The sequence below is a fragment of the Staurois parvus genome, unplaced genomic scaffold, assembly GCF_062004578.1.
Source record: "Staurois parvus isolate SC_StPar_1 unplaced genomic scaffold, SC_StPar_1.0 ptg001805l, whole genome shotgun sequence".
Classification (NCBI taxonomy): Eukaryota; Metazoa; Chordata; class Amphibia; order Anura; family Ranidae; genus Staurois; species Staurois parvus.
Genome location: NW_028319601.1, coordinates 1,208,616 through 1,233,925, shown reverse-complemented (window position 1 = coordinate 1,233,925; position 25,310 = coordinate 1,208,616). Strand labels below are relative to the sequence as shown.

At 41.2% G+C, this 25,310-nt stretch overlaps 1 protein-coding gene across 1 annotated transcript in view; it reads right to left on the bottom strand.

Annotated features, from left to right (window-relative positions):
• SCAMP2 (secretory carrier membrane protein 2) overlaps positions 1-25,310 on the bottom strand; it is a 57,826-nt gene that overhangs the window by 9,938 nt on the left and 22,578 nt on the right. Inside the window, exons 2-5 of the mRNA XM_089663935.1 lie at positions 15,042-15,122; positions 7,960-8,046; positions 3,680-3,791; positions 1,052-1,180 (exon numbers count right to left, since the gene is read on the bottom strand). Coding sequence (XP_089520061.1) covers positions 1,052-1,180; positions 3,680-3,791; positions 7,960-8,046; positions 15,042-15,122 — 409 coding nt within the window. The remainder of the gene's footprint in view (positions 1-1,051; positions 1,181-3,679; positions 3,792-7,959; positions 8,047-15,041; positions 15,123-25,310) is intronic.

The following is a 25,310-nucleotide window of genomic DNA, read 5'->3' as shown; positions in this document are numbered from 1 at the left end:
AGCTCTTTCTCTAAAGACTGTGTGGGTAGGATCATTGTTTTGCTGGGAAAATCAATGTATACACATGAATTGGGACAGAGAGGGACAGGAGGGTAGGTGAACTTCTGTAGTTTCCCCAGACAGTGCTCACAACGTTTCTTGAGATTTTGGGTTAGCCAGCTTAAATAAGGTTAGGATCACACTGAACTACAGGCAGATAAACAGGTATTCTTGTGTAAAATGTACAGGTGTTGCAGAGATGTAGTGGATATTTATTTTCCTTTCTTAATTTTGTCATGAATTTAAGGATCACTCTAAAAAGAAGGAGTGGATCATCTTACAATAGCTTGATATTTAGCATGGTGACAAGTGAGATTTATCAATCACTTAAGACAGTTAGTTTTTAAAGTAGTTTATTTTTTTTTACTGATTTCTATGTCTGTCTGGACTTTTGCATTTGAGCCAAACAGGCAATGCTTTTAGTTTATGAAAGTTTTTTTTTTTTTTTTACTAGATAATTTAATAGATTTAATAGATAAAAGAGAACATTTGAACATCTGATGTATGACTGGTTTTTCTGTACAGAAAAAAAAACAAAAAAAAGTGGTGACAAGGCTTTAAGGCAGGCCATAGATTATGCAAAAATTGCTTGATTCCACATCAACACAGACAGTGTTGATGGGGGGGGAATCCGTCCTGCAGCACCATTGTGCTCTGCAGGTAGACAACGATTTGTGTTGCCAGCTATAACAGACAGCACTAATTGTTCAGAAAAAACAAGACAGGCTGGTTTTACACAGCTTGATGGATGGATAACCAGGGTGCCCATACACGGTTTGAAATTCAGCCGGTTCAGTAAGGACTGAACAAATTTCAATTCATGTATGGCTGGGTTTAGGCACCCATGCACACATCTACAGGTTCTTCTGTAGAAGTTATAATCTAGATAAGGCTGAAGTGTGAAGCCAACAGACTAAAAGTGGCCATGTAAAAGATGAGAACAACAAACAAGTGGCATTGCTTTTCCTTCCTATACAAGCCATAATTAACTACTTGAATTCAAAATACTTACACATCCATAAGTAGTAAAGCATTTTACAGGTGCGTTGATAATCTGCTGGGATGTCTCCAGAGAAGTCCTGGTAGAAGCAAGGCTTGATCGGGCACTTTGGAGGTAGAGGAGGCCAGTTATTCTGTCTTACTGCAGTAAAAAAAAAAAAAAAAAATAGCTATTAATTGCAGTTGGCAGACACAATTTTTTTTAACTTTTAGGGATCAACTAGAAAAAAGAGAAAACCACTGATATTTATGTATTAAAGCAACTTTTTCAGTACCTGACAGTATGTTCGTATAATGTTATTAGAAGATTAGGTGTAATAGTAAAACAAAATCAATAAAAAATATTAAAATGTTAAACTGAACCTGTGTGGCGTAGTTAACTTAACAGAGCTCTGGGAGCTTTTTAAAAAAATTTTTTTTTTGAATACAGGATTTACTTCTAAGACCAGACAAAAAACAAAATTTACAGATAATGTCTATGAAGAAATTGTCAAAAATGTGGTAGGGAACTGCTAAGGGATATAGGAGGGCTGAGTGATTCCTTCTAGTGGATTGCAAGTGGAGAAAAAAGGATAACCATTTGTCACATATTATAATTAGAAGGTCAACCACTAGGTTTATAAACAATCTGTTTGTAAAGTAGCATTAACATCCATCTTTCAGTGGGAAATCATAGATAGAAAAGCCTGTATGCAGAGTTTATCTTAAAAGCGGTCTGGTAGTAAACAAGTGTTTCTTATAGAAAAGTATGGTTATAAGTGCCAAGGTCAGGTATGTTAAATATTCCCAGAAGACAGACCTTTGAGTCCAAAGATTCATGCAAGATATTACATTTATATCACATGTTGCTGTGTTGTTGAGATCACTAGGATAGCAAAAAGTGTGTTTATATGAATAGGACAAGGAATAAGTGCCACACAATAATGCTAGTCCATTACGGGGGAAAAGGGAAAGTTACTGAAATTAGGAATTTATAAAGTAGTGATCAAATAACGAAAAAGTTTAAGGAAGTGCTAGATGTCCTTGCAATGCCAATTAAAGAAGCTTGTGCTGAAAGCAATATAGGGAGACTACCATTGATGACCTATTCTTAGTTGACTGAAATTCTTTTGTTCCTCTGGTCCAGAATAAGCATGCAGCAAGTGAGCTCACAATACTTAAATTGGAGTTCCAGTCACGCTGTCAAAAAATAAAACTCAGCAGCTACAAAAACTGTAGCTGCTGACTTTTAAAAAACAGTCACTTACCTGTCCCTCGGTCCCGTGGTGTGTCCCCTGCAGCCCGTTTCACCGGCCGTCCTGTATTCCAGGTGCCGGCATCTTCAGTGTGGGCACCCGGCTGTGATAGCTTGCGGCTTCACAGCTGGGTGCCCACTGCGCATGGCTGCTTATTACTTATGGCTGCGCTTCTTGAATGGTCCTGTAGTCTTCTAGGACTGTCACGTGTCCCAAAAGACTACAGGGAGGGAGGGAGGACACCTTCCGCTTCCGATCGTGTACCTGTCAAATTTGGGTACCCGCCCCCCCCTGCCCCCCAAAGATACCAATCCTTAATGGAGTGCAGTCCTTAAAGCGAAACTTCCCCTTCTGGGTGGAGCTCCAATTTAAAAGCCATTAGATCAGTTAGGAGATCAGCAATGGCTACCTTTGTATTTACTTACACTAGATCTAAAGCCAAAACTTTTTTTTTTGTTTTAAAAGAATAAGTAAGAGTTATAGCCGTCTTTTTTTTTTTTGCCAACTGAGCCCCAGCGGTGTGATTTCCCTTCACTTCCCATAGCCACAACAGGAAGGGAGATGAAATTCCTATGAAGTCAGGTAATCCCTGGTTATCACCAGAACTAGTGTCCACATTGCAAGATTTTCCCTCTACTCCTGATTGATGACAACTCAAAATTTGGAATTTTCTTTCACTCCATGAGAATGATCACAACTAATAGACAGGGTGCATCTCCCTAACAGGAACACAGAACGTAATTAACAATTTGACAGCCGTTTTAATCCCTGTCCACTCCAATCAGAGCAAAGTAAAATGTTTTGGCTGCACCTGCACTTTATAGCAGAGCTTAAAGGCAAAACATGTTTTTCCATTTTGGATAGAGCAAGGGAAGGTTATAGCCCGTCAGTTTTTTTTTTTCTTTTTTTGCAATCTCTGTCTCATAGGGGAGATTTACCATAGCAAAACAGGAAGAGATTAGAAATCTTTACAAATTCCCCACCCCCTTTCCCTTGCCCAGGTCCCCTTTGAAAGATTTCTCCTCTATTACTTTTCTGGGATTTTTTCACTTTAAATATTAAAATGGTACAGAGGACAAATCTCCAAAATGGGGACCTGGACAGCAATAAAATAGGTGTTCTAATCCTTCTCCACGCTATCCAAAAAAACTTTTGCCTTTAGTTACACTTTAAGCAAAAGGGCTTTTGTAAATGAGTTTCAGACCCAGAAACAGCATGTTTTCAGGTATATTCTGCAAAAATGGTCTTGCAATTAAGGGTCAGTTTGATTTAGATGCTGAACTGGTCAATTATGGACACTAAGCCAATTAAGTTTTGACTGGCAGATCTCTGCATTCACTGAGCATATTCACAGAACCCTACAAAATACATCCAAGCCTTAAAACTAAATATAAAAGTGTACTTACAGTTAATATTTACATTCTTCATCTCCTTCTCCTTCCTCTCGATTTCAGCTGCTTTCCTGTCCAGTTCTTCCTGTTGCTGAAGGAGGCCAGCTTGTGCAGCCATTGCTACTGCCTACAAAGAAAAAAACATGAGCAAATAAAAAGGGGGAAAAAAAAAAAACCTTGTAATTTCTTCTTATTGATTTTCAAAGTTTGGAAATGCTTCCAGACGGATTCAATAAAACAATGGAAAGATCAGCGATGATCTTCAAAGTGCAATAGCCTTTAGAAGCAAATAGGGTTTCCTTTTTCTGAAGTTAGATCAGTGACAGATGAATTCTGATTGAATGGCGGCACACACACAAAAAAAAAAAAAAAAACCCTGCAAGTTTTTATTATTATGACATACTTATCTTTACACGGAGCCCTCCAGCGCAGCTATGTCACGGGTCCTGGACACATTTATCTTCACTTGGTTTGCCTTCTGGGTTATTGGACTCCAGCTGTACGAAAGGCCGGGGCCGCAATGATGTCACTCCCGTGCATGGAGTTCTGAAGGTAAATTACAGGTATGCCGTCCCTTTAGAGTGCATGCACTGGCTGCCTGCTGTGTGGCTAGCGCCTAAACACTGCACGTTTAAGAGATATTCACTGTACCTACAGTTAAACCTTACTATAGGACTTCCACTTTAATGAGCCTATTAAAGTAGAACTAAACATCTAGAAGGATATCTCCACTTTCGTGGAAAAAAAAAAAATATATATTTTACACACACACACACACTAACTGAATGCTATTAAAAACTACCTCTCCTTTTCAATCTGCAGTCACTGTAATTTTATGTGACATTCAGTGCAATATGGCAACCTGGAGTCCTTCTGTTCATGCTAGGTGTACAGTACTTCCCCATACATGTCGTTTCCTGCTTGTGTGATGGTATGGGCAGCAGATTGGCTAAGTGGTTAGCACTTCCGCCTAGCAGCACTAGGATTGTTGGTTTGAATCCCAACCACGGCACTACCTGCTTGGAGTTTCCATGTTCTCCCTGTGCCTGCGTGGGTTTCCTCCAGGTACTCCTGTTTCCTCCTACACTTCAAAGACATGCTGGTAGGTTAACTGGCTTCTGTCTAAATTGCCCCAAGTATGTGTATGTATGAATGTGAGTTAGGGACCTTAGATTGTACGCTCCTTGAGGGTTAAGGACTGATGTGAATATACAATATATATGTAAAGCGTGGAGTAAACTGACAGCGCTATATAAGTACCTGGAATAATAATAAGAATAATAAATTATTATTAATAATAATAAAAATATATTTTAGTCTGCACTAAGATATAAGTAGAATTTCAGGCATCCTCTGCAATAGGAATTATATTTTTGTCGAGACTACTTCCTCATCATCATTTCACAAATACTATTCAGGATACACTAATATATATCTAGCAAGTACAGTAGTGGAGATATTAAAAACCAATACTTGTTATAGGTCTACAGTAATGGTCCAATCTTTCTTTGCCACTGGTTCCTGTATGGGTCCAGGATTAACTTGTGACATGGACATACTCCCAGAGGGGTCTTCAGTGTCTGGGGACCATAGGAATGGATCACAGCTTTCAACCTGTATAGCACTCTGTAGCTAAACACACACGTTGCACTTAATGTTAAGGTGAGAACCGAAGCAGAATCCAGTGCCTGTTTTTATTGTTCTAGTAGAAGGCAGTGAAGAGGTTGAATGAAGGATTCAAAGTAAATAAGAGCTAGGAAGCATGGGAGCACCTCCATAAAAAGGAAGAGATCCATCAACTACAGGACACTAGCAAAAAATTGAGATCTCATGGTGTAGAGGAGTTTTATAGCGATAAGCTCAAGGTCCAAAAGCTTTGCCAGTGTCCAATCACCTTACGGTAGAAGCCTATACCCCAGGGTCTTCGAATATCCAGCCTGTGTCCTGTACTGTATGACTAAGGTAAGTACTTTTACTTGCCAGATACTCCACTCCCGCAGACTCCCTCCCTAGACCAGTGCCCACCCCTGGCCCTCCCTAGGCCAGTGCCCACCCCTGGCCCTCCCTAGGCCAGTGCCCACCCCTGGCCCTCCCTAGGCCAGTGCCCACAGCCTCTTTTGCACTATGGCAGTCTGGCAACTGCATGTCCTCTGATGTCATCAAGTCCTATGCAGGGCCATAGCCCTGCACTGGACTTATGCCAAGAGACAGCCAGTCAGTGTAGGGAAGAAGAGAACACCTGCTCCCGGAGAGGGTTACCCTAAACATAAACAAGCATTTAACCTTTGCTGTACATGGGCACTCCCAATACAAGGAAGAAGATAGGCTTTAAAAGTCAACCAAAAAGGTTCATATCAGGCTTCATAAATCGTAATAAATGTGGGTGTTTTATTTTGGTATTGCACTACTGCAATGCAGCAAGAGTTAAAATGCCATATGGTGGCAATACACTGGGAATTTCCAGTATTCCAACATTCAGATATGGTTCTCTTTTCAGTATTCCAATCAAGAGGAGTTTGCCCTTCTGTATTGAATGAAGCTCTTCTATTTCTTACTGTCTGACACTTCCATGAGCATCAGAGTGTTTCTGCCCTTCACAACAGCTGCTCCCCCTCCAATCCCGGATGTCATGCACAATGCAAGTGATCTAGTCATCTAAATGCTTCACATACCCGGACTGTTTCCATTGCACATTTAAGTGTTGGTGGTCAGTAATCATGTGCAAGCACACTGCCATTTCACTAGAATTCTATAGAATCATGGAGGGCTCATTGGCAACCTGTCATAATACCTGCTCTATTGGAAACAGTCAGTTTTTAGTGAAGGCCAGTTATAGACTGGGCAGTAGCCATTTGTTGTACTTTTGGACTTGTTCATGAGGGGGGCTCACTGGACACCTTGGTCGCCATTGTGCTATATGCTGGGTGTCCAGTGCACTTCTGTACCTTTAACCACCTCCCGTCCAGCCCATGTATATAAGCGGCCGGATGGTGGCAGTGCAGGGTCAGGTGGCCGTTTATAAACTGCCTCCCCGCCCGCTGCTTGTGCGCGCTCCCTGGGAGCGTGCAGCACTGCGATGCAGTGCCCACTGTATCCTCCGGACACAGTGGAACACAGATCATTGTACGGGACCTCTGTGCGAGGTCCCGATCATATGATCACTGATTGGCCAATCAGTGATCACATGCAGAGTAGTAAGCAAGCTGTCAATTCTGACATCATTGCTGACTATGTGTGAAATCTGTGAATGATCACAGGAGGTCACATGGTACAAGGCTATTCACAACAGCCTTGTGCCATGTGACAAGCTGTGACCAATCATAGCTCACACAGTATTTCTCAATCAGAGAGAAGGAGAAATTATTGCTTTTAGGGCCTTTACCCATAAAGTAAAATCAATCAGTGTAAAAAAAAAAAAAAAAAAAAAAAAAAAAAAAAAAAATCTTCATCACTCCCCGCCCCCCCCCCCCCAACAAGTAGTACAGTGTCACCATGGTGACACTGTATTGCTAGGGTGGCAGTATGAAAAAAAAAAAAAATATATATATATATATATATATAAATAAAAATATAAAAATTTATAATTTTTGGTTATAAACTAATTTGCTTTATTATTTTACTAAAAAGATAACTGAATACATTTTGGCCAAGATTTATGATGAAATATTATTTATTTGTAAAATTGTATAAGAAAAACACTTTTTTTTCAAAAATTTTGGACATTTTCATTTATATAGCAAAAAAAAAAAAAAATCCCAGCGGTGAATAAATACCACAAAAAGAAAGCTTGATCTGTCTCAAAAAAATGCTAAAAAATTAATATCGGTAGTGTTGCATGACCGCGCAATTGTCATTCAAAGAGTGATAGCGCTGAAAGCTGAAAATTGGCCTGGACAGGAAGGGGTTAAAAGTGTCCGGACGTGAAGTGGTTAGGGAGGGGTGGGCTCCCTCAGGTTCACCAGTCTTATCCATTAAATACATGTGCCTCTACTATGGGGGATCTCAAAATTTGCAGAGTTAGGAACTGCAGAATATCGGGGTGCCGTGAAGAGGCTCTGCAGCTTACACATGTATTTGCACATGTGTGCTAACTAAACCCGTTTTTAAACGCATACTGTTAGACAGGTTGATTTGGTTTGTTTGCAAGCTGGTTGGTAAGCTGAGCTGGGAATTTTTCTCTTTTATTGTTTGACAAGCGTCGCTCTTCCATGTTCTCCTTGCTGTGAAGGCCAGTTATAGACTGGGGCAGTGTCCATTTTATGTTCTACTGAAAACAATCAATCATACACATTTACCTGTGGTGATGGTTCTATAGATGGCTGAAGAACAGCTGGCTGAGAAGGCATCACAGGCTGCACTGGAACCGTCTTCTGATTGGTTGTCTGTAGACAAACAAAATTTCATCAGCAAGCTTCGCAGGTTCTCTTCCTCTACTATTTGGATCTCAACTATTTTTCTGATGCTAATAATACAATCAGGTAAAATAAATAATTTGTGTAGTTCATTTTTCTCATTACCTACCTTGTTGTAGGCTCATATATGAGTTAGGCTTACAATGTGTCTAAACGATCAGTCTGTAAACGTTTTTGCTGCTATACATCAAAGTCTACAGAATGCAAGCGTGTTCATGTTCACTATAGGTTCTACAAAGTGACAAAGCTTCATCCAGTATTTCACCATGACAAACTAAAACATGAACTTGCTGCAATGAATATTTAAAAAAATAAATAAAAAAAAAAACCCCAAGGGCCAATTCACATCTGTGCAGAACAATTTAGGTGTGTTACCAATGAACTCTACATTTTCATGAAAGTGAATCAAACATGCAGCTACCAGTGTGACGATCGTGGCGTCAGACCCCAGCCCTTCTCACCAAACTCGTGACCGAAGGACTAACCAATCTAAAACCGCGCTGTCACGCGTGTAACAATGCCACGCCCAGCTGCACCCTGCGCAAAGATTTTCCAGCTAATGGACCACAATCTATGTACCTGCAGCCTGGGAGCGATTGTTACGGGGTCAGGTTAATTACGCAATTAACCCTTCACACTGCCACCACCTCCTTTTTGTACAGAGCAGGAGGAAACTCGTCAATATCAGCAATAACACTATGATGTTGAATAATCATCTGTATACCACTGTCGGATATACATAAGTTTAAACACACACAGTAGCGCTCTTCAGAGACAGGGGTTCTTAGTTTGCATTAAAGAGCTTTAGAAACAGTTCAACACTTTCAGAAAGTAAGATTTATTACTAAAAAGGTCAAAAGGGTGCAATAAAAAAATATTTACAGATAAAAGATGTAGCCAATAAATACACACACACATATACATATACACACACACACACACACACACACACACACACACACACAAATATACAGAGAGCAATAACACAGCAAAGAGATAAAGGAATTTAGAGAGATAAAGTACTTGCCAAAGCCTTGATTTAAGCAGATAGAGTTTCCTGAGCCAAAAGGGCCTGATCTCCAAAAGTTAGTTCCGAAGTTAAAAAGGGAGAATCTTCAACTTAGCTCAACTCAGCTTTTTTTTTTTTATCTCCAAGCATAACAGACTTTTGCTAGGAACTCAAAAAGGTGTCTCCTTAAAGCAGAGAACCAATCGCCTCATTTGGGGAGGAAGGTGTAGGTGGAGACCACAGCTAGGACCAAAATCACTCACAAGTTGATATCAGGGCAATAACTTTCCCTGGATACATATAACATTCTATCCACGAGTAGATTAATATGCAGAATCATCTGCTGAACGTCTAGGTATGAAATATGACATACCTGCTGGGATAGTTGAGGAGATATAATTTTCTGCTCTCCTGTAGCTGTCAGCTAGGGGGTGTAACCTATCAGGCGACTTGTATTAAAGTGAGCCATCTGAATATGTGCTCCATGTTTATGTAATTATTTCCTATTTGGAGATATAAAATTATATGGAAAACTGGGTTTTTAAATGTAAGCGTTTCACAGCTAGCTGGAATGTCTTTGAAGCTCAGTGAGGGCTTGGTTTATGGCTTTACGATCCCTTTCCAGCAAAAGTCTCCCAGACATATGGGGGCCAGGCTAATTGGGGTTTATAGCCATGAGCTCTCCCGCTGGGCCTTGATGCCTTTTTGAACTCAGCAACCAGGGAGCACGTGTCACTCAACAGAGAGGGAGGGGGGATGAGGGAAGCTCATTTGGGAGTAAAAATTATGAAAATGATAGAAGATGGAGGCCTTTGCCAAAATGGAGGTTTGCATCCATCTCTGTATGCACGATTGCTACAACCAGGACTTTTTTTTTTTTTTCGGTCCATCTATGGCCGACTTTAGAGTCAGCATTTGCCACCACTTTCCTTCCATGATACTGTATATATGGACTGATGCTGCTTTGTCAATCACAGCTTTGTAGAGGACATTCCCTTCTGCAATCTCAATACATTTGTAAATATAAAGATCAGTGCTGTTCGTCGCTATAAATATAGTGTTTCAGTGTTACTCTGACAAAATAGCATGTGACCCTTGACACAATGATAAAAAAAAAAAAAAAAACCCACAGGAAACAGGAAACCCTTCATACTTCATAGAATGCGCTGCATGAAAACACCATGAGAACACCAACACCAGTAGAAGAAGTAGCTCTCTTTCAGGTCTACATGACAGCACACCTGAGAGAACAGGCCCTCTAGAAAAGGACAAAAAAAAAAAACTAAAATTTTTCACCTCCTTAGCACCAGTAATGTAAGAAACATAACCAATGATAAGGAAACTAATGTTCTTTGAACAGAAGCAACAACTGGGCAAAAAAGTGAATGTTTGGTCTTAAGGAAGCCATAGATGATGTAATTTTCTTTCCTGCAACACAGGGTTGATGGGGGAATCCCTCCTGCAGCGCTATTGTGTTCTGCCAGTGGACAGCCTTCCATGCTGGCAGAACACAATGATAACTGCTGGCGGCTATAACAGCCAGCAGTAATTGCATGCAAGCTTGCTTGCATCACATAGTAACTGAATTTAGAACTTAGTTGAAACTATCATATAGGGGCCTTTAGATTATTCCAAAGAGAACAGTTTAACCTAGCAGAGGGAATTCCATGGTTATAGAAGAAATGGTCACATGGGCTTGACTCCAATAACTGGCTTTACTCCAATTGTTTTTCTTTCACTCATTCATTTTTCATAGGGTGACACCAAAGTCAGTGGATCACTAAGCATATCAACGAGTTTAATAAATGTACAGAATTTTTTTTTTTTTTTAAAATCTACACTAATTAATGCTAAAGCACTGATATAGCCACAACACTGCTTTATGAATGGCCCTATAAATGTTTAGGCTCTTACATAAGATGCAGTGGATATAAAAAGTCTACACACTCCTGTTACAATGTCAGGTTTCTGAGAAGCAAAAAAATGAGACAAAGATAAATCATTTCAGAACTTTTCCCACCTTTAATGTAACCTATAAACTGTATAACTCAGTTGAACAAACTAAAATATTTTAGGTGGAGGGAAGTAAAAATAAAAAACTAAAATAATAATATGGTTGCATAAGTGTGCACACCCTTAAACTAATACTTTGTTGAAGCACCTTTTGATTTTATTTCAGCACTCAGTCTTTTGGGTATGAGTCTATCAGCATGGCACATCTTCACTTGACACTCTTCCTTGCAAAAAAAAAAAAATAATCTTGTCAGATTGCGAGGGCATCTCCTGTGCACAGAGCCATCTTCAGATCACCCCACAGATTTTCAATCGGATTCAGGTCTGGGCTCTGGCTGGGCCATTCCAAAGCTTTAATTTTCTTCTGGTGAAGCCATTCCTTTGTTGATTTGGATGTATGCTTTGGGTCGTTCTCATGCTGAAAGATGATGTTCATGTTCAGCTTTCTAGCAGAAGCCTGAATGTTTTGTGCCAATATCGACTGGTATTTGGAACTGTTCATAATTCCCTCTACCTTGACTAAGGCCCTAGTTCCAGCTGAAGAAAAACAGCCCCAAAGCATGATGTTGCCACCACCATGCTTCACTGTGGGTATGGTGTTCTTTTGGTGATGTGTTGTTTTTGCGCCAAACATATCTTTTGGAATTATGGCCAGTTCAGCCTTGGTTTCATCAGACCAGAACACATTTTCCCACATGCTTTTGGGAGACTTCCGATGTGTTTTTGCAAAATTTAGCGGGGCTTGGATGTTTTTCTTCATAAGAAAAGGCTTCCATATTGCCATTCTACCCCATAGCCCAGACATATGAAGAATACGGGAGATTTTTGTCACATGTACCACACAGCCAGTACTTGCCAGATATTCCTGCAGCTCCTTTAATGTTGCTGTAGGCCTCCTGGCAGCCTCCCAGACCAGTTTTCTTCTCGTCTTTTCATCAATTTTGGAGGAACGTACAGTTCTTGGTAATGTCACTGTTGCGCTATATATTCTCCACTTGATGACGCCCTTCGCTGTGATCCCCCCCACCCAAAATCCATACCAGACCCTTATCCGAGCATGCAGACCGCAGATCAGGAAAGGGGGGAAGGCGGGCTTGAAGCCTAAGTTCACACTAATGCGATGTTTGAAATGCCGTAATCCAAGCGCGTTTCACACACCATATTCCAATCACACTGCCCTTGCGATGTGCAGCAGGTGTCAATACAAAAGTTAATGACACCCCAAACACAGTGCGTTTGCCTGCACCAGATTGCATGGTACAAAACGACCATTAGATCTGGTTGCGGTGAAGCTCCTAGATTGTAAGCTCCAAGGAGCAGGGCCCTCCTATCCCTTTTGTATTGAACTGTATTGTTGCTGTATTGTCTCCCTTTATATTGTAAAGTGCTGAGCAAACTGTTGGTGCTATATAAATCCTGTATAATAATAATAATAATAATAATAATAATAAAAGCTCCAAAAAAAGCGCATGCAGGTCTTCAGTGCGATGCGGTGCAATTTGATCCCATTGAAAATGAATGGGCTCAAATTGCACCACAATGAATCACACGTGAATTGCACAGGAATGCAATGAAGTTCCTGTGTGCGATTCACATGAGGTTCATAGTGTGAACGAAGGCTAAGGCCTTATGGTGATTAACAACAGCACAATAGGTAAAGTTGTCGAAAACCCTTACATATACCCAGTGAAGTGACTGGACTCAGGTGATACACAGAGATTCAACAAATCTTCCAACATACATTGTACCTCTGTCCTGCAGAGCTTTCTTAAAACACACAGATCAAAGGACTGTTTCTCAGCTCCAGAACCAGGGATCTCAAGTTAAACAGTGTGAGGAGAGCTCATAGCGCTGACTGAAGGGAAGAGCCCCCCCTCCATCCACACAGCAACCATGCAGCGCTAAGGATATGAATCACAGGCAGTGTGCTGGAGTTCCCTCCCTCTCACCTTTTTAAAAGTGTAGTATGGTTTTATTCCCCCCCATTATACTTACCTAGGTGAATGCAGCATCGGTCCGATGCTGCATCTGTCCCTCGCTGGCTCTAAGCCTGGGTTCAGACTGATGCAGTGCAGAATTTGCAGCTTTTTCATCAGAATCGCACCCCGTTCATGGGAACTGCTGCAGGTGTGTATGTTAACACCCCCAAATCTGTCTGCAAAACGGGGTGCGATGTGCAGAATCAGATCACATAGGTGTGAATACCCATGCGATCAGATTCTAGTTTGGACCCAAAAAAGGGTCCTGCACCTTTTTGGTGCAGGTGCGGTGTTATTAGAGCCATACAAAATGGCGCCAATCGCACTGCACACAAAGAGCATGTGATTTGCACAGGAATGTGGTGCGGTTCCTGTGCGAATCAAATGAGATGTACTGCACCGCATATGTGAACCCGGACTAAGTGTGAGAACTCAGGACTTGCATGACCGCTGATCGCAGTGTTCCCCTCTCTACTCTAAGCAGAGAACGGGACTGTCAGCCACCGCTGTCTGCTCAGCCCCCCTTCCCCCCAAGTGCTGGGCTGGGGAGCGGCGGCTGACTCAGGCTCTCAGCGCTTCCCTGAGAGGCTGAGCCAGATGCAGCTCCAGACTCTGGGGTGGATCTTGACTTTGAAGTCGGGATTGTTCCCAAACCTAGACCAGCTGAGTGATGTCCGCTAACTTCAGTCCGCTCTCAGCTGAAAATGGGTCACGGGAGTGCAGAACGAACTGAGCTTTGGCTGTACTTATCCTTTAACTCTGTGTGGGAAAACCCTTTCAGAAATGACTCATACAGAAGGCAGGGGAATGGGGCAGCAGAGAGAAATGACACTCGGTGCTTTGGATAGAAATAACCACACACTACAGAAGGATGTGTTTTGTTCATATTTCATATCTGAGGTTTACAACCACTTTAAGACAGATCATTTGTTTGAGCCATCTTGCAGTTACTGGCTTGCAGCATTTTCAGCCATTAGGTTAGCCATAGATGGGTTGTTTTGTTTCAGCCAGTTAGTTGGTTGAACACTAATGGATTTTTCCATCCACATAAACAAGGTGAATGAAGGAATCCCCACAATGAGACATTGTATTCTAACAGAGGGACTCGCACTGTCAGCATACATTGATCAGCTGCTGACTGACAGAAGTTTTTTCCAACAGTCCCGTTTGACAGAAATCAATCGATCTAACAACAAACTTCTGTCAAACAGGGATATCCACACATGGATCAGAATTTGGCCAGTCCCTGCTAAACCAACAGAATTTCAATCCATCTGTGGCCAGCTTTACCCTTTCTTTAAATAAGCATGTTTTGTCCATACTGCTTGAAGATATTGAGGTATACATCTTTTTGGTGGGTTAGTGCTGAAAAAAAAAAAAAATATAAGATAGCTTAGGCTAGCAGGGAAAAAAAAAAAAAAACAGGGGTCCCGAGAGATTAGAATTTATCTGACAAGACATTTATACATCTATTGTTTATTTTACTGTTTGCACCGCAATCAACAATGTGGTTTTTAAACTGAAAAATATGGTCAAGATATTGAGGACAATCTACAGGAACAAAATACATATAGACTGCACAACCACAAATTCCATCCTTTTAAATACCATTTATTGCATAGTATTTACTGCCAGATTCTGCCAAATCATAATTCATTTATCTACATCTAAACAGATGCAGTAGTAAGATGATGTCCAACAGTATCCACTCTTCCAGCCCCCCCCCCCCATGTAAAAAGTATTGCTTCTGAGCCGGTCCTGCCTGGAAATTGGAAGGAAAATACTGGCGAAGGTGGAAAAGGGAATGGCACATTTTTACCATCTCCTATTCTTTTACAAGTATATCATCGCTCTCATGTTCTTCCAGAATGACAGGGAATAGAATAAAGCATCAGAACTAAAACCTGATAACGTGATATTATCCTTGTCGATATTATGTGCTGCACAGTATTACTCATACTCACCAACCGTGAACTTTCAGTGAAAGGGTTAAATTCTTCAATACCTCCATGGCTGCCGGCAGTAATCTGCGTCACTGAGGGATCCTGAAAAAGAAACCCAGGAAAACAGATTTATTAATGGGAACCATAACATGTTTTCAGGCAGAGAAATCAACAGTGTGAATTGGGTAAGCACCATATACGAATTCAAGGAGCAAGCTGATGCAGTGGCAAAGCCTCCACCAGATTCCCAAATATTATTATTATTATTATTATACAGGATTTATATAGCGCCAACAGTTTGCTCAGCGCTTTACAATATAAAGGGAGACAATACAGCAACAATACAGTTCAATACAAGAGGGATAGGAGGGCCCTGCTCCTTGGAGCTTACAATCTAGTTATGCACATATTCTGGGGCTCCTGGGCGCTATGAAGAGGATTTTGGAGGGGGAAATCTAGTATGTGTGGACACATTGCAGTGACTTCTTTTAGGAATCTATGTCTTAGGACATGTCATATAAAAGGTCCCATTCACACCAGTGTGTTGTGTCACTGCAAAACTCATACAGCATCTCGGGGGGGGGAATTTACTAACACTGGAGCAGACGGTAACAATGCACAGCTGCTCCAGATTGTAACTTCAGCCTGTTCAGTTAGGTTTTGAAGTTTAAAGCTAGAAGCTGACTGGTTGTCATGCACAGATGTTCCAGATTCTGTTTGCTCCAGTCTTAACCACTTTCAGCATTCTGGCTGGATGACAGATGATGTCCTACAGGAACATGGCTGCAATCTGTCGTCTGATGCTGCAATCTGATGACAGACCATTGTACCGGCTGCTGCTAGAACCATGTGATCGCTGCGACTAATCACAGTAGATCACAAGGCAATTGTAAACAATGAATGGCTTCAAATCATGCCATTGACTGTGTACAATTATGTTGCTAGCTCTGATTGGTCACAGTGATCACATGGTACAGACAGGGCCAATCACAGCCCACATGTACCATGTGCTTAAATGTGGCCAATCACAGCAATACACACTGAATGCATCAATTTCATTCAGTGAAAATGGTTGCTTATACCAGTGAAATTCACTGGTATAGGCAATCATAATGAGAAAAAAAAACTACATACTAGATTGTAAGCTCCAAGGAGCAGGGCCCTCCTTTCCCTCTTGTATTGAACTGTATTGTTGCTGTATTGTCTCCCTTATATTTTAAAGCGCTGACCAACTGTTGGCGCTATATAAATCCTGTATAATAATTTACCTACAGTAGTACATTGTTACTATGGTAACATTATACTGCTCATTTCAGGGTGTTAAAAATAAAAAAAATGTGATTAAATAGAAGAGAAATATTGGAAAAATTTATTAAATTCATCAGTGTCCCTGATCACCACACCAGTTATATGATGACACTGTACTGCACTGGTGACAGTATGTAAAAGAAAAAAAAAATGTTTTAGGTTCTTCATTTTCCAAAAAATTATAACAAAATTACAACCTCAAAAAAACAGAAAAAAAACAAACAAAAAAACCTTGCCATGCCTCTTACTAAATACCTTGCACTGTCTGCTTTATACAAAGGGGTCGTTTGGGGGTTATTTGTACTGTTCTAACATTTTATGGCCTTTAGAAATGAGTACATCAGGATTGATTGATTTTCTGATATATTATAGTTTGTTGACTCTATAACTTTATTACAAACTAAATAACACTGACTTGGTTTATTGTCACCAAAGAAATGTAGCAGCATACATTTTGGCCTAAATTTATGAAGAACAGTTCTTCAATTACAAAATTCTATAACAGAAACGAAGAAAAAAAAACAAAAAAAAACACTTTCATTTTGTCTTTTTTCGACTATTTAGCAAAAAATAAAAACCTAGTGGCAATAAAAAATAGTCACCAAAAGAAAGCTCATTTTGCGTGAAAAAAAAGAAAGATAAAAATTTCATATGGGCACAGTGTTGCATGACTGTGCAATTGTCACTCAAAGTTCAACAGCGCTGAAATCTGAAAATTGGCCTGTGCAGGTAGGAGGTGAAAGTGTCGGTATTGGGGTGGTTAAGCTGGCCATAGATAGATCGAATCTTAGCCAGTTCAGCAGGGACCGGGTATGATTTGATCCATCTATGGGCAGGCTGGTTGTACTGAAGTCGATTTATCAACTGACTTCAGTACAACCAGCCTGTCGGATTTTTTGCAAGCGATTACTTCCAGTGGCTATAATAGGCAGCAGTAATCATTTTGTTCTGCCAGCAGGGAAAGCTCCCCACAGCAGAACACAATAGCACCGTGGGAGGGATTCCCCTATCCCCATGTTGATGGGGAAATCGAGTGATTTTTTTTTTTTCTTGCAACCAGTGGCTGAAGGAAAGAAAATCGCCTCAACTATGGCTTGCCTTAGTAAATTCCCTCACTGTGCACTGATGTTTTTACCTGGTGATCTGGCCAGTAACACACCTCCTATATTAGAGTACCCCCGCTCTGGATGAAGGAACACAGGGGCACCTTCGGACAGTAGCATTGTCAGTCTGGGGGAAGGGGAGTGTTAGATGTACTAGCTGATTTAGATACATTAATCTAAGGCCTAGTTCACACTGGCATTGAAAGCAGGTGTTTGAGGGGCATTTTTAACACTCCTCAAACCCCTACACCGGGTGTCGGCAACCCGCGGCTCTTTTTCACCTTGGCTGCGGCTCCGGAGCACACTGCCCACCAGGTGACAGGCAATAGGGCAGCAATGGGCAAACTACGGCCCGCATACGGCCCGGCGGACCTTTTAATCCGGTCCGCGGAGCTAGGCTCCTCTCACAGTCCGCCCTGAAGACCGGTGTAGCATGAAAATCTGTCTCCTATGAGGATCTGTCCCCCTCGACGTATCTGCGCATGTGCCGGAGATCGCCGATCGGCTGCTAATGCCTGAAACTGGCACATGCGCAGATACGTCGAGGGGGACAGATCCTCATAGGGAGACAGATTTTCATGCTACACCGGATCGGCGCGGGAACACGGCGTGAGGAACGCGCGGAGCAAAGGTAAGTGAATTGACACAGGGGGGACTTGGGGACTTAATATGGGGGATGAATTACTATGGGGGATGAATTACTATATGGGGGATGAATTACTATAGGGGGGATGAATTACTATATGGGGGATGAATTACTATATGGGGGATGTATTTTCAGTTTTAAAAATGTGGCTCTCAAAATAAAATTTCAATCGTGGTTTTGGCGAGATTTGGCTCAGTTGAAAAAAAAGGTTGCCCACCACTGAAAGGCTATGATTGTGATTATGACGATACACTGTGGCCCTGATTAACCCTTTGCTTACTGGGCCCTTAAACCCCCTTCATGACCAGAGTGCTTTTTGCAATATATGCAGTGTCGGATTTGTTTTAAATGTTGCAATGGTTTTGCGGCTCCCAGTCTTTTTTTCCCTCTCAGAAACGGGTCCAAGCGGCTCTTTATGTCTTAAAGGTTGCAGACCCCTGCCCTACACAAATGATAACATGGACAGCACTCAGTGTGTGAACATTTCCCCAGTCTATCGATACCGCTAATGCAGGCCATAGATGGGTCAAAAATCGGCCTATTTTGCAGCCAAAAAAAAAAACGGCCGATTTTCGCACTGTTAGTGGGTTAATTGGTCGGCCATTTTTTGGGATTTTGGCACTTTTTTTTAATTGGTGAAGTTGTGGGGGGGGAAAAAATCGGACTATTTTGCCAATCGGCCGATTTTCCCGGCAATGATGGGCAAATCAGCCCATCTTTTTACCGATAAAAAAAAAAAAAAAGGAGGGGGGGGGGGGGGAGGGGGGAGGAGGGAGGAAAAGAAGAAAAAGAATTCCAGTCCGCTATTATATTTGCCATGAAAAAGTATTGCGGTTGCAACAATGTATCTATTTGTATCCAAATAAAAACATCTGTATCTGAAATGGATACAAATAGATACATCGTTGCAACCGCAATACTTTTTCATGTCAAATATAATAGCGGAGCTCTCTGCAAGGGACCTAAGTAACTAAATGCCGGCCGCAGACGGGACGAAAATCGGCCGATTTTTTCTTTACCGCTGGTGGTAACGTCCGACTATTGAACGACTGATTTTTTTTTTTTCATTAAAACAGCCGGTTTTCGACCAGTCTATGGCCTGCATAAGACAGGAGTCAGAAGGAAGAGGTTATTTTGAGTTCTTGTCTAATGCCAAGTTCACATCAATCAAACTAAAAAAAAAAAAATACACCTCTCACTTAAAATTAATTGTACAGCACAAGGATTGACTTGGTCGAATGTGACAAAGGGTCCTTTCACATGGATGTTCTGTATGTCTGTTTTTTATCTCTCTGTTTACGAATGAAAATTGGACACCAATGTATCTCTATGGACCAGTAGATGTTAATCTGTTTACATCCATTAATGTCCGCATCCATTAACATCCGTTTTTTCAACAGAAGAAAACCCTATTTTTCTTCCGTAGAAAAAACATAACGGACAAAAAAATGGATGTAAACGGATATACGGTCTGTTTTTACATCGGTAAAGGATGTAAAAAAACTGAATTAAAAACAGATGAGAAACAGATCAATTTTTTCTTTGAAAAACAGTGACTGAACTGATGAAAAAAACAGAACGCCCTTGTGAAAAGACCCTAAATTGTCCCATAGGACTGTTCCTTTTAATGAAAACGATTGTTAATTATTCATCAAGCCCTTTGGCATAATCAATATGTGAAGAATAAGATTGATTGATTTGATGTACCTGAAACAAAATTGTATCCTTAGGTAAAGGCCCTGTATTAGATGAATCAGTCATACAAAAGGAACACTGTCAGAATACAATAGATCCGCAGGATGGATTCCCCAATCCACACAGAGTGTGTAGACAGGGGAATTGAAAAGAAAAAAAAAAAAAATGCATCCTCAATGGCCTGCCCAACATCTATTGTTTAATGAGAAATAGGTTATACCAAAGATCGTTCACAAGTCAGGCAAGCAATTGTCTGTGATCAATCTTGGGGCTCGTTTACACCAGATGCAGTGAAAGGTTTTTAATGCAGTACAAATGCATATGCAAGAAAAAATAATGTAGTAACCTCCCTAGCGGTCTGATTATGTCAGTATTTCTGTGCTCAAAGTGGTACTTTTTTTGCATGGAAATATGTATTTTTTTTTATCGTAGGCCTGAAATTTTTAGGAATAACTCACTGAAATCTGTCCGAACAAGAGTCTAGTAAACATCCCGGGTAGGTTAAAATTTGAAACAGAAAATCATAATTTAATAATCATAAAAAATAATAATATAATAATAAATTTAATTCAATAATATAATCAAAGCAAAAACACTGAAATTTGAAATAGAGCGCCAAGTTCGCACATCACTGAGCAAAGTCGCAAAATCGTTTTCAGTGTCCGATGATGAATTTCCCCGCGAATCGTCATCACTCAATTCTGCAAGTGGTTCTAATTTACGATCGCTGTTCTCTAGCTGGTCTAAAACCGATTTTGACCTAAAGGGACGCTTTTTGGACACCATGGACGTTTCTCAGTTTCCAGGCAGAAAGAAAAGTAAAAATGTAAGCAGGGCACAGGACAAAGCACTTGGGACAAAATGTATGTGAAATGGTTTCATACAGTAATGTTTTACTATGTGAATTTAGTGTATTTAGTGAATGTCACCTTTTTACATTTTTAAATTTCCCGCCAGTTCCTTCCCCCGTACGTCCCGATGTCGCAGGGAATGGAACCCGGAACACAGATGCCGGCATCGGCCGGAGGACATTGCCGGGGACGCTGCAGGAGGGACATCGCGGGAGCGCAGGACAAGGTAAGTGAAGAACAGATCCCGGAGCAACGCTGCAGGGTATTCCTGAGTGTAACTCGGGGTTAACTGCTTGTTGTGCTGAAACTTTACCCCGAGCTACACTCAGGAATACCTCCAGGGAGGTTAACCATAGTCTACATGTGCATGTTAAAAAAAGTACAACATACAGCATTTTTTTTTTTTGCACACAAACACATGTAATTACAGCTCATAAGAAGGATGAAATAAACAAACAATGCCAAAAAATGCATTTGAAACACGCACTGCAACTGCGCATGTAAATGAGCATGCAGAACTGCACACTGAACATGGGGGATTGTGGTATACAGGAGCTCCAAGTCATATATTCTCCTGCTACAGCGTGGCATTTATGGTCAGTAGTATGGGACTTTCTCCAGCATAAGAATGTGACCTATGAAGTGGGCACACCCGTCCTTAACAGGTTCCTCCAGCGATGACTCAGATGTGATCCAGTGAAGAGGGAGACACACTGCTACTACCTTACACAAATCCACAAGACACACACAGGGTGTAGAGAACATGGTCAAGTGTCTAGCGGCATGTCACCAGAAGCACAATCACAGGAAAATCCCATTTGCTGTTAGTTTTTATTCATATTCAATAGTAAGGAATTCTATACTCCTCCTACCAGTCCATCCCCCACAGTTACTACCTTTTGTACCACTAGCCCCTCCCTCTTAGATTGTAAGCTCCAAGGAGCAGGACCCTCCTAACCCTCTTGTATTGAACTGTATTGTCTCCCGTTATATTGTAAAGCGCTGAGCAAACTGTTGGCGCTATATAAATCCTGTATACTAATAATAATACTGAATATTTCCGGTTTCAACTAAAACAGAAAAAGAAGACTTCAGCAAATCACAAAACTCAAGAAATTATTTCTTTACTAGATGAGTGGTCAGAGAGTGACCTACAAAAGAGAAGAAGCGTTGTAAGGCTAGGTTCACATCTGTGCGGATATGCATGTAAAAATCGCACGCTTTCCCCACAGCCGCACACACGTGGTGCTTTAAAGAAAACGCATGGGGGAGTCTTTTATTCTTAATGGCACCCCCACGCACTGGAAAATCCGGCCGCTGAAATCATGAAGCAAAACCCATGCTGGTCCAAACTAACAATTTCTATTACTAAGGCTGGCCATACATTATACAATTTTCTTGAGAATTTTGCTTTAGCTTTACCAAAAACCATATAATATGAGGTCAAACCTAAACAACACTTTCAATTGTATCCAATCAGGCAGGCCCTTGCACTACATAGCTGAAGGTAAATCTAAAGGAAATTGGACAGAAAATTGTATAGTGTATGGCCAGCCTAAGAAATGCACCCGCTGTCAGTGCTGTATAGACGGTATACAGCGTTGTTTTTCGGCAGTAGAACAGGAACTTCCTGTCGCATTCCCAGAACAAAATCAAGTTGGACTGAGGGTACCTCAGCCCATCATTCATTGGAGGTGGAGATCTCCATTGGAGGTGGAGATAGTGATGTAATCTGCCCACCTCAGCCAATCAAGGGAAGCCTTGTATTCATTCCTAAAATACAAATCTTCCTGTGAATGGATGAGCAGTGCTCTGACCAACTAAATTTTGCTTTGGAACGGTACGGGAGGTCTCTATACCTCTGCTAGAGCACATGCTGATGCTACATATAGTTTATACAGCGCAGACAGCGGCAGCACACATTAGTAATGGAAATAGTTTGTTTGGGTCATCGTTGCCCAAAATGAACTATTTAAAGTGACATGAACCCTGTAGTTAAAGACTTCTGTTTTTTCCAGTGTTCTGTCCTCCAGGTGACAAAGTCCTTTGTAAGCCTTGCTAGGAGGTCAGACAAGGCAACCCTCTTCCCCTCCAACATGGTGACAGGTGCTCATTTCCAGCTCCAAGTACTTGCCCTAGACAAGAGGTGGCAGATGGAATGCAGTGGGAGAGGAGGCATGTCAGCTTCCCATCTCTCTGCATTCCCCATGCCGCTGCTTGTTTCAGGAAAGTGCTTGGAGTTAAAGGTAAGCGGGTTACTAATGCGGCCATCTTATTATCTACGCTATCAGTTGGTCATGGGGGGAGAGGTATCCGGTCCAAAGCTGTAGCTAGACTTAAGAAAGCCATAGATGATGCAATTGTTTGATTGCTCCATCAACACAGTTAGTACTGATGGGGGAACCCCACCCACTGCGCTGTGTTCTGCAGGTGGACACCCTTCTCTGCTGACCAAACAAAAGGATTACTGCTGGTGGCTATAGATGCTGGCAGTAATCGCATTAAAAAAAAATCTGATGGGCAGGTTGTGCTGAAGTTGATCGATGGATCAGGTTTGGCTCTGAGAAAGAGGGCACTTGTTATATACTTTTAATAAAATTGAGCTATGGTAATGCACTAGGCCTGTCCTGAGAGGGCAGCGAGAGGGGTGTGCGATATACCAGCAAGACTAGCTAAAAGGATAGCCTGTTTTATAACTAAGCATCGCACCTGCGCGCAGAAGGTCAAGTTTTCAATCGACTTTATTACAACCAGCCTGCCCATAGATGAATGAAATTTCGTCCGGTCCCGAGATTCGATCCATCTAGGGATGTCTTTAGAAAGCACCTAGGAATACTGGACAAAGTACTACATGTACTTTGTCGCCTGAGGGACAGAACAATGTGATTAACAGTACATACATACCTGCCTTAAAAACGAGAGGTTTCAAGGTTTGCTATGGAATATAGACAGAAAAACTCCTTTTAACCACATGCCCTCCTGAGTATTTACCCCCTTCCAGACCAGGCTATGTTTTGCATTATAGCGCTGTGTTATTTGAACTGACAATTTTTCAGCCATGCAATGCTGCACCCAAATAAAATTTATGTTCTTTTTTTCCCGAGAAATAGGGCTTTCTTTCGGTGGAATTTGATCGCCTGTGCATTTTTTTTATTTTTTGCGCTATAAAAAAAATAAATTTTGAAAAACAAACAAAAAATATTTTTTTTTACTTTTTGCTATAAAACATATTGAGTAAAAAAAAATTTGAAAAATCTAATTTTGTCATAAATTTAGGCCAAAATGTATTCTGCTACATGTCTTTGCTAAATCCCAATGACACTAATACAGTGATCAGTGCTAATAAAAAGCACAGACACTGTACTAATGACACTGGGCAGGAAAGGGTTTACATCTGGGGCAATCAAAGGGCTAACTGCGTGCCATTTTACACTGTGGTGTGTGTTTTATTACGGAGACACGCTGCTTTGCATTTCTCTACTGTGCAGAGAAAAACAAACCAGCATGTCCTTGCTGTAAGGAGAGAGACCTGTGTTGTTTACACACAGGTCTCTCCCGTCAGATTTCCCTGATGATCTCCGGGTGCCGTCGGGGAATCTCTGGCCGGAACCCGGTGATTGACATTCCTATCCGGCAATGGCAGCACGCATGCACGCCCCCTACTTGGAAATGGAAATTACGAAAAAATACGTGATTTTGCGCAGCCATGACGACCTGTAACAGTAGTTCTACTATAGAGTGGCGGGAAAGCGGTTAATCTGAATACAATGGGGTGGATTTACTAAAACAGAAGACTGCAATGTCTGGTGCAGCTCTGCATAGAAACCAATCAGATTCCAGGTTTTATTGTCAAAGCTGAAATGAATAAGCTGAAGTTGGAAGCTCATGAGATACCATGCACCAATGCACCCAATTTTGTTTACCCCGAAATTCAAAATGGCTCATTACCCAAATTTCTACACCAGAATGTGACTTTTCTATCAGAATTTGGAACCCCAAGGTTATCCACTATCAGAGCTACCAAAAGTTCTATACAGAAAAGAGTACAGTAAAATGTCTGTACCCAAAAAAAAAAAAAAAAAGTCTCTTGGATAAGCTCCAGGATGATACTCCAGTAATACTATCCCATTGACTGTCAGTCACATGAGGGCGTCAGGTATTCTGTGACAATATGGGATTACCTAAACAGGTAAATGATTAAACTAGGATGGATGTTTACATACACACAACTTTCGGCTGTTGAAGCATTTGTGGTTACCCGGTCTACTGTCATTTTCTCAGGTAGAGAAGTAATTACATTGTGCAAGACTTCTATGTTTTCCATTAACTAAGTTTACAAAAGGATGAAGACTTGGGTAGAAAGCCGGCCATAGTTCGAATCTGCTAAACCGGAACTTGGAATCATGTATAAGCAGGCTGTATGTACCCAAGTTGATTGATTGATCAACCCGGATACAACCAGATTATACATGTGATTAACTGCTAGTGGCTATTATAGATGGAAATGGCTCTGTGGTTGCCGGAAAGAAAATTGTGCCGTCTATGTCCAGTTTAAGTCACAGGCATATCAAATGGCAGTTGATTACCTTTTTACCATTTGTTGTAATAAGTCCCCTCAATGTAAACAAAAGAATGGCGTCATGGTGGTTTTAGGAAAGTTATAACTAAAGCCGGCCATACATTATTA